The sequence below is a fragment of the Scyliorhinus torazame genome, chromosome 7, assembly GCF_047496885.1.
Source record: "Scyliorhinus torazame isolate Kashiwa2021f chromosome 7, sScyTor2.1, whole genome shotgun sequence".
In the NCBI taxonomy this organism is placed as follows: Eukaryota; Metazoa; Chordata; class Chondrichthyes; order Carcharhiniformes; family Scyliorhinidae; genus Scyliorhinus; species Scyliorhinus torazame.
In genome coordinates, this window is record NC_092713.1 from 110,007,736 (window position 1) to 110,025,387 (window position 17,652).

Genomic DNA, 17,652 nt, shown 5'->3' on the forward strand with positions numbered 1-17,652 from the left:
CGGATCGGAGAATCTTGGCCTTGGTGTACTGTTTACCTGACACCACCAATCTTCTGAATATCCTCCAAACTCAATGCATTTGAATGTATTTTTGGAATGACGCAAGTTCTGACCAATTTTACCTGCTGTGTTAATGCTGATGCCTTCCTTCTGCCAGGTAATAGTGGGGTTAGGTGTGCCAGTCGCCTCACATGGAAGAATAATGGGATTATTCAGAATCACATCCAGATTGCTAGGCTGAGTTTGAATGACAGGAGGTTCTGGGTGGAAAACAGAATCACAATTTAAAAACCACAAAATTATAATCTAATCAAAGTAATAATACTAATTTTTTAAACTGCAAAGCCCAGATATAGGGTACGTTCATATTCTAATGTTCACAGTTATCCTATATTCTAAACCAGATTTGTTCTAATCGAAGCTACTTCTGCTACAAAGTGGACGATGATACAAACTTATAGCAATTGTTGTCACATTATATACAAAGTTGTTTCAAAGTAAAATATAGACCTGGAGTCGTCCAAACCGTTTTCCAGGACCAAGTTTTAAAAGTTGCAAAGTGTGAGTATGGCTATCTTTCAAATATTCTGGGGATAAAATCTTTGGTTCTTCTGGCACAGTTCTGATGTGAATCAAGGAGAAGGTCACCACTTAGGTCAACAAAGTAACAGGGTTGTGTTCTTGGGCATGGCATCTCTCTTTTGGTGAAGATGTATCCCCTGTGAATCATGAGTCTGTAAAATAGGTGATCATCTTGACCCCAAACACTTAGGTGGGGTCATTACTGTTAATCATTGAGGGCAGTTCCTGGCATGTACATTGTAATCAAAGGTCCACGGGTTAAGAACGTACATGGTTATATGCTTTATTCCAGTTCAAACTATACATTTAAACAGTCCACATTCAGTCTCTAACGGAAAGATCTATCCCACACCCATCTTCATTATTTGTGGAACAATAAATTATTTAAAGGACTGTAAAATTCTGCTTGACACAGTTTCCGCTGTGAGAATTAGGAAGCAAAAAATGTATTCAGAAGGTGTAAATGAAACTTGTGTGGAAAAGCATGTACGATTATCAATGTGTGCAGGCAAATCTTTGGTTCTTGTTGTCAGGAACAAAGTGAGAGTCCAAAGTCCCTTGCACAGGCACCAAAGTAGAAGAGAGAACAATTAAATTAAGAATCATGTGATGCCAATAAGAAAAGAATGGACCAAAACTGAGAGAAATACGTTTTGAGATTCTGGGAAAGTTAGAGATTATAAATGTTGTGAGACATCTTGGGCGGGATTCTGCCGTAATCGGCAGGGTGGGCAACTCCGGCGGGGAGGAGTGGCGTGAACCACTCTGGCGTCGGGCTGCCCCAAAGGTGCGGAATCCTCCGCACCTTCAGGGGATAGGCTGGCCCCAGAGTGGTTTGCGCCGCGCCGGCCGGCGGGGCAGGGGCTTGGCGCCGTGCCAACCGGCGCCGAAGAGCCTCCGCTGGCCAGCACGAGTTGGCGCATGCGCGGGAGCGCCAGCGTGTGCTGGCGTCATCCCAGCGCATGCGCAGAGGGCTTAGTCTCCGCACCGGCCATGGCGGACCGCTACAGCCGACGGTGAGGAAGAATAGAGTGCCCCCATGGCAAGGCCCGCCCGCGGATCGATGAGCCCCAATCGCGGGCCAGGCCACCGTGGGGGCACCTCCCGGGGCCAGATCCCCCCCCCCCCAGCACCGAGAACTCCGGAGGCCGCCCGCGCCGCCAGGTCCTGCCGGTATGGACCTACTCTAATATACGCCGGTGGGACCGGCAAAAAACGGCCGGCCACTCGGGCCATGACGGGCCGGAGAATCACCGGGGGGGGGGGGGGGGAGGGCGCTGCCAGCGGCCGCCGACTGGCGCGGCGCATTTCCCGCCCCTGCCAAAACCCCGGCGCTGGAGAATCCCGCCCCTTGATTTTAGCATGAAGTTACAGGAAGATGAATGAGTGTGTGAATGCCGAAAAGGAAAGAAAAAATTTAGAGGAGCACCAACCACAGCGATATTGATTTTGATCATTTTTGATAAGGACAAGTGGGATTGGTAAATCAGATGACAAGTTTTCCCTTCTACAGGTACACAAACAAACTGTGAGAACAGCCACACTGGGTTTTGGAAATAAACATTCAAGTTTTGAATAAACAGCGGTTTAGGTAGAGTATTAAAAGTTGTTGGCATGAGAAAGCAAGTGCTTTGCATGAAGGAGAAAACTGGGCTTCGTGGAGCTAGCTGCAATGATGATGATTGAGTTTTATTTGAAGCCAAAGATGAGGCCCAGAATCCAAAGGCCAGAGGTCAAAGGAGATGGTTATTTTTCATTAAAACGTGCTAGAGATTTGAATAAGCTTTTCAAGTCAGAACTAAAACGTTCATTTCCCACTAAAGGAAATGAGGAAGGTGCAAATCACCTTACGGCAAAAAGATTGGACGCTCTGTGCATTGAAGGTGTGAAATCCACAGGAAGTTGATCAATGCAAAGTGCATTGATCAGGAATTGGTCGGATATGGTTGGATAATGACTGTAATTAGGTGAACAATTTGAAGAAAATGGTAAATAGGGTAAGCAACCCTAGGAAACTGTCATCGAAAGGATAGGCTGATTTGAATGGATATCACCGAGCAATTTCCAGAACCTTGATGAGAAATTATATGGGCCACAATTCTCCATTTGGGAGACTTAATGTTGCTGCCGTGACTGAATTGCATGGACTTTGCAGAGTGGAGAGCCCGAGAAGATGGAGCTGCTTGTAAGCACTCCATTTCCTACACCCACTCATTACAGCCAAGATGATGGCTCCACGGAGATATGCACCACGCTTCACGGAGAGTGAGCTGGACAGAACGCTAGACGCAGTGGAGGAGAGGAGGGACATCTTCTCCAGGGTGGAGTGTTGACAAAAGCTGGCTGTCATCAACAGTGCCTGGGAGGAGGTGGCAGAGGCAGGCAGTGCTGCCAGCCTGACCAGGAGGACTGGAACCTAGTGCAGAAAAAGATTAATGACCTCTTCAGGGAAGCTTGGGTGAATCACCACCTGTGCTCTTGGCATCACCCCCGTCCCTACTCCTCTAGTGGCCTAGCACACCACACCTTCCTGCATCTCCCTTCCATCCCACTCCCTACCAAACCTCAACACCTATATTGTCCTCTTTTGCCAGATGCCTTGCACACACATGCCTCCAACTACAGTCTCTCCCCACCACACCCCTTCGTACAACTTGCCTCCATGAGTCTTTCTGTGTTCCCTAGGCCAAGGCGGCCCATAACAGGCGAGAGTGCCAGACGACTGGAGGCGGCATACCTGACCTGCCTGTGCAGACTCCTGCGGCCCAGAGAACAATGGAGCTTGTGGGCGAAGCCAAGGAAAGGACAGTGTCTGAAACGGAGGTCAGCACGCTGCAACCAAGTAAGAGCCCAATGCAAAGCTGATGTCCCTATAACAAGTGAGTCACCCCTCTGCCACAGACCATTCCATCCCAAGATCTCACCATGACTCTTGCAGGATCACCATCAGACAAGCCCAGGCCGTCCGGGGTTGCTACCCCCAGCCACATCCCAGCACACTTCGAAGCATCAGTCCAGGGAAGACACCAACCTCTCGTCCCTGCCGACACCTGCACCCTCAACCATCACAGAGACTATCACCTTGGTGGGACGTTTTAGTGAAGTGGCTCCTGGGTCACGTTCTGATACACACTTCACACATGCTGCAGTAAATCAGGTGGAGGTAGGGACTCCCGAGAGAGTGGGCAGTTGGAGGGCTGCCTGATCCCGGGAAGCAGCTGTAGTCTGGACAGGTGGAGTGTTTTTGGAAAGTATGATCCCATCACTGGTGGAGATGCAGACACAGAGAGGATTTACAGGACGGGGTGTCAGCAACTTTCCAACACCTGTAGGTGCAGCTGGAGGAGTCAAGCTGCCCTCAGGCACAGGTGATGGTGCTGACAATGCGTGGTACCCAGGCCAACACTGAACGGGTGGCGTCCACAGTGGAAACCTTGGGCAAGAAGTCAGAGCCATGGGTCAAGATTTCCAAGGCCTGGGCCACACTTTGCGGTCGACGGCTGAGGCGCAGGATAGGGGAGCCCAGTTCAGGCAGACATGACCCAGGCCCACATGGACATTGATACGATGCTCCAGAGCTTGACCCAGTCACAAAGGGCCATTGCTGAGGGCATCGAGACTGCCACAACCTGTGGTAGCGATAGGCTCGGAGACCACTGTCCTGATTCCTCCAGTGGGGTCTACTGTTTGTTCACTGGGTGGGCGTGTGTTATCCTGCCAGCAGGGTGGCACCTGTGTGTTGGATGGAGAAGGTCACCATGTACCACCAATCGCCTCCATGCTTGGAGACATGTGTGTTGCCAAGTCCTATAGGTGGGTTGGGCGAGGGAAGTGTGCCTCTGCTGGAAGCTTAGCTGCAGTGTGAGGTGGGTGCTGGGTGTGACACACAAGTTGCGACAACCTGACCATGGGCAGGATGGATGGGAGCAGGGGCGCGGAGAACAGACAGCTCTTGGAGACAGCTGGTGGTATTGGGAGGTGGTCTAGCTGATAGTGTCACGGTGAGGCCTCTGACCTAAGGGGGCAATCTGCCAGGGAGGGTGCCAAAGGCCACGGTGCATGTGTCCTTTTTTGGGCGTGGGTTCTTCTATTTCCCTGCTTATCTTGCAGTGGGGCAGCACTTCTGATGAGGTCACTGTGGAGTGCCAGCACTGGTGTGACACTGAGCTTGGTCACGGTCATCCCATTGATGGTGCTGCTGGGGTCTGTGTTTCCAGAGAGGCGGCCTGGGTGGGTTCCCAGATGACCAGAGGCTGTCTAAACATTTACAGGACACGGTGAGCAATCAACAGGGTGAACAGCCAGGGGCCTATAAGTAGTACCAAAGAGATGCGTTTAAAACACAGACTGCAGCAAGAGCGGTCTGAGACAGGCCACCCTGATCCAGAGAGGGACACCCTGAGTCTACGCACTTGGTAGCAGGTCATTCCGCGCTAGTCCCCCCGGCCCAGGCAGCCACCCCCCAGAAAGCCTGCCAATTTTGGAGAGTTTTAAAGAATTTTCTTACCTTCTTGCACCCCCTCAACAGCCATGGCGCCCAGGCCCCGCTTGTAAATACTTGCACCAATTTGTGCTTGCGAGACTTCTGCCTAAGAGGGACGGAGCATCGCGGAAGAGTGGAGCATGAAGTATCCAACCTGCTAATGATATTGAAATCCATGCAAGTAACGGTTTTGCACGTATCCACCAGTGGGGGGCACAACTTTGATTTCGCCGAGGAACAGGGGCATGGCGTCCGAATCAGCACCAGTCACAAATCTCGCTGTTTCAATTTTGCTCGAGTCTCCAGCAGATTGCGATTCACACTTCCAGCGTCACAAACGGTGAATCCAGCCCATGATGACTTAGAAATACACGTTGCCATGGAGTAGTATAAAGGGTTAATAACTATTATGCTAATAGCTAATATACAACATCAGTGATTTCTCTAGAACTCAGAGTGATTGACGCCCTTGGAAGGAGTCTAGTTCTCTTCTGTCCTTGCACATAGTTGTATATCGTTAATAAATGTTTGGAGGTTCCAGGATGACTTATTTCCTGTCGTCTGTTTGCATATCTTTGGACTGTTTTTGACAATACTTCATGGTGGCACCAGTAAATTAACCGAATCGCAAGGATCCCTGATGAAACTGCCAGTGGTGAGAATGTGAAAGCAATCGAGAAGACAGCAGCAAGGGAACGATTGCCAATCAGAAGGAAAAGCACCAATGGAGTCCCAAGACAGTAGATTAAAGTCACAGACAATCACAGACAAAGTCCTACCTCTACCCAACGTGGAAGGTCCAGATGAAACAGCACTCTGCAAAAACTGGCATTGCAGATTTTTTCCCCCAAAATATTCTTACTAAGCTTTTGTCATTTTATACACAAACAACAGTAGCAAAAACGAAAAAGAATATAAACTAATCTACGCAACCCCCCCTGTCGAAACGAGCACCCTTCTCTGTACTGCCCCCCCACACACCTCTAACAGCTAACAGTGACCAATTCCTTGAAATATGGTATAAACGGTTGCCATCTCCAGTAGTACCCTTCAATTGACCCCCTCACTGTGTATTTCACCGTCTCGACGTACAAAAACTCCATCAAGTCCCTGAGTTATGCCAAGGCACTAGGTGACGTCATCAATCTCCAACTCAACAGGACTCACCTCCAAGCTACCAATGAGGCGAAGGCAAGGGCATCTGCCCCCGCCCCCAGCTCCGGCACATCAGAGACCCCAACTATAGCCGCTGAAGGACAGGGCTCCAGCTCAATTTTTAGGATCGCCGACATGATGCAAAAAAGGAGACCCAAAACCCCACAAGCTTGGGAGAGGACCAGAACGTTTGAGAGATTAGCGGGCCCCCTCGAGCAGCACTCACACTGATCTCAACCCCTGCAAATAAGTAACTCATTCTGGTTTCAGTAATGTGCACCCTAAACACTACCTTCAGCAGGGTCAGGCTCAACCTCGCACACAATGACCTGCAGTTCATCCTATGAAGGGCCTCACTCCACATTTCTTCCCAATATAGGCCCCAGCTCCTCCTCCCATTTGGCCTTCATTCCCTCCACCAAGACCAAATCCTCCCCCAAAATCTGTCTCCAGCCCCTTCCCTTCCACACCCCAAACATCCAACCACGCCAGCTCGAACAGGTAGTTAACACAAATATTTTTTAAGTGGTGACAACAATCAGCATTGACATGTAAATGGAAGAGAGGCCACCACCTGTGCCCCCAAACTGGACCCTCTACACGACCCAGATTCCACATGCACCCAGGTAGACCGCGGCTCCCCACACCATTCCAACACATTCTTGCCTTCGTGGCCCAGTAGTAAAATATAAAATTTGGCAATGCAAGGCCCCCCCGACTGGCTGTCCCTCTGTAGAAGCAAATCATCAAACTTATTCTCACCCATATGAAACCTGATATAAGCTGTTGGACCCTCCACTCGAAAAAATGATTTGGGTAGAAATACCAGAAGACACCGAAATGAAAAATGAAATGAAAATCGCTTATTGTCACAAGTCGGCTTCAATGAAGTTACTGTGAAAAGTCCCTAGTCGCCACATTCTGGCGCTTGTTCGGGGAGGCTGGTACGGGAATTGAACCGTGCTGCTGGCCTTGGTCTGCTTTACAAGCCAGCTATTTAGCCCACTGTGCTAAACCAGCCCATTAATAGGAACAGGAATCTTGGCAAGATGTTCATCTTGATTGATTGAACCCTGCCCGCGATTGACAATGGAAGACTGTCCATTGTTGCAGGTCAGCTTTAACCTTAACCACTAGGCTGGTATAATTCAATTTATGGAGCCGCACCCAATCCCGAGCCATCTGGACTCCCAGATACTGAAAGCTAGACCCAGCCAGGCGGAAAGGCAGTAACTCCAACCGGCTCCCTTACCCGATGTGCTGACCAGAAAATACTCGCTCTTCTCTAAATTGCATACAGTGAATGAGCCAAAGCTCTTCAGTATACACATTATGGCCGGGAGCCTCCAATCCTCTGGCCAAGTTCTGATGCTGGTGTGAAAAGTGATGTGAGCCACTCTGGCGTCAACGGGCTCAACTGGCAGCTATCCACCCCTTCCTAGGGGGCTAGTACGGCGCCGGAGTGGTTTCCGCACCTCCAGCGCCGGATAGCCGGTGCGCCACGGCCGGTACGGGTTTGCATATTTGTGTGGGTTCCTCTCTCCGCACCGGCCCCCGGGCAATATGGCGGAGGCCTACAGGGGCCCGGTGTGGAGGAACATAGGCCCCCACGGAACTAGCTCACCCGCCGATCGGTAGGCCACGATCGCGGGCCAGGCCACCGTGGATCCCCCCCACCCCCGCACCAGGACGGCCCTCATAGACAGAACTCCGAGGTCTCGCCGGGTGGGACCATACGTAACCCACGCCAGCGGAACTCGGCCGAACTCAGTGGCCATTTAGCCCGTCGAAGCCCGGAGAACCGCCGGGGGGGGGCGCTTTCAACGGTCTCCGACCGACATGGCGGCGATCCCGCGGTCACTCGAAAATCGGCGCCAGAGAATCGGTGAGCCGTCGTCAGGGCACGATTCCCGCGCGCCCCCCCCCCCCCCGGCGATTCTCCAACCCGGCGCGAGGTCGGAGAATCCCAGCCTATGTCTCCCATAGCTGGCCCTGGATCCTTCATGTACAACAAATGATCATCTGCATATAGGGACACACTGTGTTCCATACCATCCCTAGCTATCCCTCCCCACTTGTTTGAGGCCCTCAGGGCAATGGCCAGTGACCAACCAGAGTAGATTCTGGACCTCACACTTCATTTTGAAGAGAGAGTGGATGAGGATGAGAACCACTAATGAAAGTGACTATGGTGCCAATCCCTCTGAATATTCTGGTAAATACATCAATGACATAACACAGCCTGATGCAAACACTTATTTTCATGAAGATAAACCAGACAGAAGCTCAGACAATGGCCAGTGAAACAAATGCAAAACACAAAACTGGCTCCTCAAACTCTGAGGTTAAAGCAAAGAGGAAGTACAGAAACTGCTGACATACCAGCTACTGATATCAGACACATACCAGAGGCGCAAGGAAGTGTAATTTATCTAAATCTGGTAGAAGTGGCAGTGCAGAAAACTGATCCAATAAGTGACAAGATAGTTATGGAACCTAAGGTGTCCTTCAGTTCCATTCCAGATTTTTCCTAGACTGCTGCAGTTCGCAAAATGTCAATGGCCAGTAAACAGCAAACTCACACTGATGTAAAAGCAGAGGGTGCACAGGCCAAACAGCTGCAAGCAGAAAGGCAAAACCCAATAGAATCATGTTAGCTCTTCTGCTTGTCTATCGGATTTATTGCTGAATGAAACATTGTGTGTGTACAATGCTGCATTCTGGGAATCATTGAATGTATTTAAGCAATGAAATTACTGGATCAGAAGATTGCAGACCCACTACAGTTGTATAAACCTCAAATGGAAGCTGACCAAGTCTCATTCTTCAAGAAAAAGCAGCCAGCGTGACCTCAATAGGGAGCATAAGGAAGAAGAAAAAGAGAACATCTGTATGCTATACACCAGGAACAGAAATCGCTGCTTACTGATTCAGGTCTGCTCCAGGAAGAATATGGCGAACATATAGGAAAGCAGGCCCCCCGACAGAGGCCGGCCCGCCGATTGGTGGGCCACGATCGTGGGCCAGGCCTCTACGGCCCCCCGGGGTCGGACCCCCCCTCCCCCGACAGGCTGCCCCCGGACCCTTCAATGCCGAGGTCCCGCCGGCTCAGAAGATGTTAGAACGGCGGCGGCGGGACTCGGCTTTTTGATTATGGCCAATCAGGCTGGAGAATCGGCGCGCCAGCCCAGGCCCGAGAATCAGCGAATATCGCGACCGGCGCCGCTCCGACCATGCCGGCCCCCAATGGCGCGATTCTCCGCTCTGCGAAGAATTGCATCCCGGCATTGGGGCGGCGTGGCGCGATTCGCGCGGCCCGCGGGTGATTCTCCAACCCGGCCGGGGGTCGGAGAATTTCGCCCAATTCAATGTGCTTATTTGTCCTTGTGCATCTAGTTGTATATAGCTTTTTCCAGAAAAAATATTTCTTTATTCTCCTTTTTCACATTTTCTCCCGAATTTAACCTTCTCAAGAGTCAAGAATTCCAAAAAATACCCCCGCCATGCCAGGGCACAGGGTGGAGAGGTTTCTCTCCAACCCATCAGGATCTGCCTTCGGGCGATCAACGAGGCGAAGGCTACAACATCTGCCTCCGCACCCGTTTCCAACCCCGGCTGGTCCGACACCCCGAATATGGCCTCCCGGGGGCCCAGGTCCAGTTTCACATGCACCACTTTAGAAATTACCCTAAAAACCTCATTCCAGTAATCCTCTAGCTTTGGACAGGACCAAAACATATGGATGTGATTAATGGACCCCTCCCGCAACGTTCACCTCATCTTCTACTCCTTCAAAGAATCGGCTCATCCTCGCCCTCGTGAGGTGTGCTCTGTACACCAACTTCAACTGTATCAGCCCCAACCTTGCGCACGAGGTGGAGGCATTCACTCTCCGGAGCACCTCACACCAGAACCCCTCCTCCATATCCTCTCCCAACTCTTCCTCCCACTTTGCTTTGATCCCTTCCAGTGGTGCCTTCTCCTCTTCCAAAATAGCTCCGTAAACCGCCGACACTACCCCCTTCTCCAGTCCCCTGTCATCAGCACCTCCTCCAGCAATATGGAGGGCGGCTCCTCCGGGAAGTTCTGTATCTCCTTTCTGGCAAAATCTCGAGCCTGCATGTATCTAAACATTTCCCCCTGCTCCAGCCCATACTTCACTTCCAGCTTATAATTGTATATAGTTAATAAACATTTGGAAGTTCCTGGATGTCCTGTTTCCTGTGATCTCTGTTAACACACCCTGGGACCATTTCTGATACTTCAAGCCAGATCCAACCAAAAATGTTCAAGGTAAGCTGATCCAATAAGCGGAGGTCTAGAGGTGACCATTGCGATCATCAGTGGAACAGCTAGTCTCAACACCATGCTAGCAATCATGCATTTGGGTAGAACGTTCAAGAGGAAGAGATGGGCAATTCTCCCTGTTAATGAGTCTGATGACGTCAAAATATTCAGATTAGCAGAGAAAATCTTTTTGTTCTTAATGCTGTTTTGTAAGGGCCACAAAGAATCCAGCACGAGTTTTAAGGATACAAAGTAATAACATTTATTTACTATAACATATATATATATATATACATAACAGTAGTAGTAACTTCCCTTGCTACATACTCCTTCCTGCTGGTTCCTGAACTGGCCAGCTTTATTTATACTAGGAGTTTACTAGTGGTTTCTCCGCCCCCCTCATTGGGGAAGCTCATACTCCCACAGGATTGTGGGATAGTCATTAGTCCCCAGCCAATGGTAAGTAGGCAGGTTATAACATCCCTCCCCCCCCAAAGTCCAAGGAATCCATCGAAGACCCTGGCAAAGGAGGGCGTCGGACTCGTTTGGCCGCAGGCCGGACACCATTTGCACACGGCGCTGGATCAGGCGGCGTGTAACGAGACGGAGACCAGCGCTTCCGTGATGAACGGCGCAACGGTTGTACATCCACGGCCCGTGGACCCGAGGATTCCCCCTCTGATGCATCCTGTGTCTCCATCTCGGAGTCAGAGTCTGCTGCCTCCGTCATGTCAGCGTCTCTATCTCCATTAGGTTCTGTAACGACCTGCGCAGGCTTCGAGTGAGGCACCAGTGGAAGATTGTGAGGACTACCTTCCATTGTCTCTGGTCTCTGCGGCTGTTGAAATGAGCTCCGGGGGCGGGGAATCTTTTGAGGGGATGATCTTCTGGACCGAACGTGGTCTACATGTTTTCGCTGGAGACGACCCTGGGCTTGCACTTGGTAAGATATAGGGCCCGTTTGGCGAAGGATTACACCAGGAACCCATTGGGCACCACCAGCAAAATTCCGAACAAACACTGGGTCACCGGGCGCAAACTGCCGAATCGGCCGATGCCGAGAAATTCCCTGTCCCTGCCGTTCTTGTGTGCGGCGTACTTTTGCGCCAATGTCCAGGAAAACCATACTAAGGTGGGTGCGAAGTCTCCGGCCCATTAGGAGTTCTGCGGGAGCTACCCCAGTCACTGCATGGGGGGTGGTTCTGTACGTAAACAAAAAGCGAGCCAGTCTCGTGTCCATTGATCCGGAAGACTGCTTCTTTAGGCCTCTTTTGAATGTCTGCACTGCGCGCTCTGCCAACCCATTTGAAGCCGGGTGGTAAGGGGCAGTGCGGATATGGCGGATGCCGTTCATCTTCGTGAACCTCGCAAACTCCTCACTCGTGAATGGAGTGCCGTTATCCGTGACCAGCACCTCGGGGAGGCCATGCGTACTAAACGATAAACGCATCTTTTCAATTGTTGCGCAGGACGTTGTCCCCTGCATCTTAGGCACCTCTAGCCATTTGGACTGGGCGTCAATTAGTAGAAGGAACATGGATCCTTGAAAAGGGCCTGCGAAATCTGCATGCAAGCGTGGCCGCCCTGGCCATTCCCAGTGATGTAGGGGCGCGGCCGGCGGAAGCTTCTGATGCTCCTGGCAAATGGAGCCGTTTTGGGCCACCTTCTCAATGTCGGTGTTGAGGCCTGGCCACCAGACATAACTCCGGGCCAACATTTTCATTTTGGTCACGCCTGGATGCGCATTGTGTAAGTCTGTTAGTATCAGCTCCTGGCCTTTTTCCGGGACAATCACACGCGTGCCCCACAAGAGGATGCCGTCTTCCACGCTGGACTCTGACAGCTTGGAGGAAAATGCCCGCAACTCGCCTGGGAGCTGTCTATGCTGCCCACCATACAGGACTATGTGCCGAACCTTTGACAGGACTGGCTCCGTCTGGGTCCACTCACGGATCTGTGATGCCGTGACAGGCAAGGTGTCCATAAAATTTAGGGTTGCAACCACTTCACCGGTCGCGGGGGTCGACATGGGGCCGGTCGATAAAGGCAATCGGCTCAGTGCGTCGGCATTTGCTATCTGCGTACCTGGTTTGTGCTCCAGAGAATACTCATATGCAGCAAGCAACAAAGCCCAGCGCTGGATCCGTGCAGAAGCAATGGGCGGTATTGGCTTAACCTCTCTGAAAAGTCCCAGCAGGGGCTTATGATCAGTCACAATAGTGAAATGGCGGCCGTACACGTACTGGTGGAAGCGTTTCACCGCAAAAACCACTGCCAGGCCCTCCTTCTCGATCTGCACGTACTTTTTCTCCGCTGCAGTCAATGTGCGGGAGGCGAAAGCTATCGGTCGTTCGGCCCCGTTCTCCATCTCGTGGGACAGGACGGCCCCAATACCATATGGGGATGCATCACATGTGACAAGCAAAGGCTTTCCAGGATCATAGTGGGTTAGTAACCCAGACGACGACAATTGTTGCTTTACCCGCCAGAAAGCGGTTTCTTGCGGCTGACCCCAAACCCAGGTGTGATTTTTCTTTAGCAGAAGGTGCAAAGGGGTCAGCATAGTTGCCAGATTGGGGAGGAACTTCCCGTAATAGTTTACGAGACTGAGAAAGGAACGAAGATGCGAAGTGTCAGTCGGGGCAGGGGCATGTTGAATTGCACGCAGCTTCTCTGTGACGGGGTGCAGACCTTCGCGGTCCACCCGATAACCTAGGTAGACTACTTCCTTTGCCTGAAATACGCACTTTGTGCGACGTAAACAGACTCCAGCCTCCGAAAGGCGTCTAAGGACAGCGTCCAGATTTTCCAAATGTTCCTGTTCCTACGTCCCTGTAATCAAAACGTCATCTAGGTAGACAGCCACACGTGGTAAACCTCTCAAAATGCCCTCCATAACACGTTGAAAAATTGCGCAGGCAGAGGATACTCCAAAGGGCAACCGTGTATATTCATACAGGCCCCGGTGTGTATTAATCGTTACATATGGTCGGGACGCAGGGTCCAGCTCCAACTGCAGGTAGGCGTGACTCATATCTAATTTTGTGAAAGAGAGTCCACCTGCAAGTTTCGCGTAGAGATCCTCTATGCGAGGCATTGGATATCGGTCGAGTCGGGAAACCGTATTCACTGTAAGTTTATAGTCGCCACACAAGCGAACTGTGGCATCTGGCTTCATTACAGGTACAATTGGTGCTGCCCAGTCAGCAAAATGGACAGGCCTGATAATACCCAAACTCTCCAAACAAGTGAGCTCCCCTTCTACCATCTCGAGCAAGGCGCAAGGCACTGGGCGCGCCCGGAAATAGCGCGGCGTGGCTCCTGGTTCAACTTGGATACGGGCTACGGCCCCTTTTATTTTCCCCAAACCAGGCTGGAATACATCTGGGTATCGTCCTAGCACCTCAGTCAACCCTTCAGAAACTGTTTGGAGGATGTGCTGTCATTGCAACCGCAAATGGCACAACCAGTCCCGACCCAACAGGCTGGGCCCATGGCCGCGCACCACGATAAGTGGGAAACGCCCCTCCTGGCGTCCATAGACAACAGGGGTCATTGTAGTTCCTGCAATGTCCAGTGGTTCCCACGTGTAGGTGGCCAACCTGGCCTGTGAGTCGGTTAATGTAAGGGTCTGTATACCCTGCTTGATGCGGTCGAATGTCCTCTGGGCGATCACGGAGACCGCTGCGCCAGTATCCAACTCCATCTCAAGCGGGTGGCCATTGACCCGTACTGTCACCTTAATGGGGGCCACACGGGGAGCTGCCACACAATGCAGCTGCAGGCAGTCGTCCTCCGTCTCCACGTCCTCAGGAGTAGTCGCCGCAGGTTCATCCACATGGAAGGTACGGCCTCTGGGCTGGTCCCAGTTACGGCCCCTGGGCTGGTCCCAGTTTCGGTCAGAACGACGGCGCCTCTGGCGCCCCCAGGACCGCCGTCCGCGACGGGGTCGGCGCCTACAAGTCTGACACAGACATGGCTCCTCATCCACTGGCTCTGGAGAAGGCTCCCTTCGGGGAGGAATGTCCGACGGCCACTGGCGTCGGTCCGGAAGTTGCCTCACCCAAGGTACCGCAGGAGTGCGGGGGGACGTTTTCGGACGGAAGGGGTTGCGCCCCAAGGCATGCACTTCCATTCCCTGTAGCTCCTGTACTCCTCGCTCTGCGCTCTCTCGGGACAATACTATTTGAATGGCCTGTTGAAAAGTCAATGTTGGCTCCGCTAACAACTTTCTCTGGGTGGCCGCATTGTTAATACCACAAACCAAACGGTCGCGTAACATTTCTGACAAGGTCTCACCATAGTCACAGTACTCCGCAATCCTGCGTAGCCTGGATAGAAAATCGGCAAGGGATTCTCCAGGGGTCCTCTCAGCGGTATTAAACCGGTAACGCTGGACTATCGTGGACGGGGTTGGGTTAAAATGTTGCCCCACTATATTCACAAGTTCATCAAACGTTTTGGTGTCCGGCGCAGCTGGGTACGTAAGGCTCCTAATCACCCCAAACGTATGCGGGCCGCAGGCGGTGAGCAATATGACCACCTGGCGCTCGTTTTCTGTGATATTGTTTGCCCGGAAATAGTAACGCATCCGTTGTGTGTACTGGTTCCAGCTTTCCAGCGCAGCATCAAAAACATCCAAACGTCCGTACAGAGGCATGGTATAATAGAAAACAACTTCCAGCCTGTATCCAACAAAAATCCAGGGAGGTGGCTTCAGCAGTGTAGACAGCTATTCACTTTAACCTTCGTCGCCAGTTTTGTAAGGGCCACGAAGAATCCAGCACGAGTTTTAAGGATACAAAGTAATAACATTTATTTACTATAACATATATACATAACAGTAGCAGTAACTTCCCTTGCTACATACTCCTTCCTGCTGGTTCCTGAACTGGCCAGCTTTATTTATACTAGGAGTTTACTAGTGGTTTCTCCACCCCCCCCTCATTGGGGAAGCTCATACTCCCACAGGATTGTGGGATAGTCATTAGTCCCCAGCCAATGGTAAGTAGGCAGGTTATAACAGCTGTATGCTACATGTTACTGACTTGCTGTTCCTTGAACCACTCACATTCTGTACTGTTCCTTAAACAACTAAATGATTTGCCATTGTTCTTTCTTGTCCAGGAGCACAATGAGCAAACTTTATTTCTGAGACAGCACGGTGGCGCAGTGGTTAGGACTGCTGCCTCACAGCGCCAGGGACCCGAGTTCGATTCTGACCGCAGGTGACTGTCTGTGTTGTGTTTGCACTTTCTCTCAATGTCTGCATGGATTTCCTCCGGGTGCTCCGGTTTTCTTCCAGTCCAAAGATGGGCAGGTTAGGTGGATTGGCCATGGTAAATTTCCCGTTACAGTGTCCAAAAGTTAGGTGTGGTTACAGGGATAGGGCGGGGGATTGCGCCTGGGTAGGTTGCTCTTTCAGAGGGCCGGTGCAGACTCGATGGGCCAAATGGCCTCCTTGGGCACCGTAGGGATTTCATCACTTGCACCAAATGACAAATTATTCTTAATAACAGAGTGCCTACCTTGTACTCGGAGGTTGACTTGCCTGTGTGCAGTGCCAGCAGCATTCTTTGCAACACATGTGTACCTTCCTGTATGACTGAGCTGGGCAGTGCTGATATCAATAGTTCCTGAATTAATGAGAAGTTGGAGAAAAGTGCTGAATAGCCAACATCTATAACGAGTCTCTGTATTTATTAATTTACCATGTGACAAGTAAACTATAATAATCTCCTTGTTACAGCACAGAGTACCAACAGATGTGAAAGACAATTTGCAAAATAACATGATCATTTAAGCACATACATATCCTGCAAATATCTGAATTATGCAGAATATCTTCCAGCAGGCTGTTTGACCTCTTACTTGTAATTGTGTCAGTCATGAACTACTGGGACTGCAGTGAAAATTTCCTCCACATTCCTATCATACAATGTCCTCAACTTACTGGTTAGCAATGCTAAACAAGACCAACAGTGATATATTGGTACAGTCACTATAAGATAGGATCTGTGTAAAAAGGTCAGCATGTGTAAACTCTAGTTCGATATTAGCATACAGGTATATCAGTTTAAATTAGAGGCCTCACATTTTAAATATACAGAAATGCTTTGAATCAAGCAACATGAAGAACTGGAAATTTGAAAAAAGAAATACAAGCTGATTAGCATCTAAAAGAAAAAAGATAGGTTAATAATTTTGGTCTGGCCATTCATCAATTCTGATAAATGTGAAGACATTTTGTTCTTTAGATACTTCTTGTTTTGCTGTGCATCTCCAGAAATTATTTCCCTTCCAGGAATGCATTTACCCAGCTGCTTACTCAACACCCATTACCTGTGGAGAGAATAAGGTAGCCTTCTCCTCGAGGTGGCAGCTTGACTCCATTCTTGATCCAGTGAATTGTTGGCTCTGGGACGCCAGAGGCAGTGCACGTAATAACAGCTGGTGACAACTTTGTTATCAACAGGTCGGTAGCTTCATCAGCAATTGAAGGGGGAACTAAATAGGAAGAAAATTAAAACGGATAATAAACAGAGCAGAACTCGGACAGCTGGCACAGCTGTGCAGTCAATTTATTCATAGAAATGCACAACATCACGGATCTGTGAACATGCATTCCAAGGTCACTCTGCTCCTCCACACGAGCCAGTATGTTGCCATTTATTATGTATTCCTTTGCTTCATTTGCTCTGCACAAATGCATTGACCCGTAACTCCCTTGGAGTGGCAATCACCGGCGGATTGCCACTCCGTGCCGTCTCATTTTTGCTTTAATGCTAAAGCCCGTCGCGACCGGCCTTCTTGACTCAGGCCGGGTGAGACTGAAACAGTGAATCAGCTCAGGGCTTTAGCAGCGAAGTGTAAAAGGAGCGAAGCTCTAGCCATCGTAAAGCAGGTGAGTTTAGAAGGATAATTGAAAGGGAGAAAGTAAGTTTCAAAGGTAAGAGAATGGGATCTGGGTGTGAGCCTTCAGACATTGGTGATGGGGCGGGGGGGGGGGGGGGGGGTTGGGTTTTTGGGTCGACAGGGACGGTTCATGTGTCAGGTCGGGTCTGGACATGGGGGATGGGGTGCTGTTCGAGTCATGGGGTTGGTGCCCTCTGGAAGGGGGGAGGGGGGGGAGGTTCAGTTGGAGG

General features: G+C 50.7%; 1 protein-coding gene across 2 annotated transcripts in view; it reads right to left on the reverse strand.

Moving 5' to 3' along the window:
• The window catches only part of hmcn1 (hemicentin 1), an 838,180-nt gene that overhangs the window by 92,939 nt on the left and 727,589 nt on the right, over nucleotides 1-17,652 (reverse strand). For both annotated transcript variants that reach the window (XM_072511251.1, XM_072511250.1), the window contains exons 77-79: nucleotides 16,850-17,014; nucleotides 16,036-16,143; nucleotides 123-260 (exon numbers count right to left, since the gene is read on the reverse strand). In XM_072511251.1, the coding sequence (XP_072367352.1) occupies nucleotides 123-260; nucleotides 16,036-16,143; nucleotides 16,850-17,014 (411 nt within the window). The remainder of the gene's footprint in view (nucleotides 1-122; nucleotides 261-16,035; nucleotides 16,144-16,849; nucleotides 17,015-17,652) is intronic.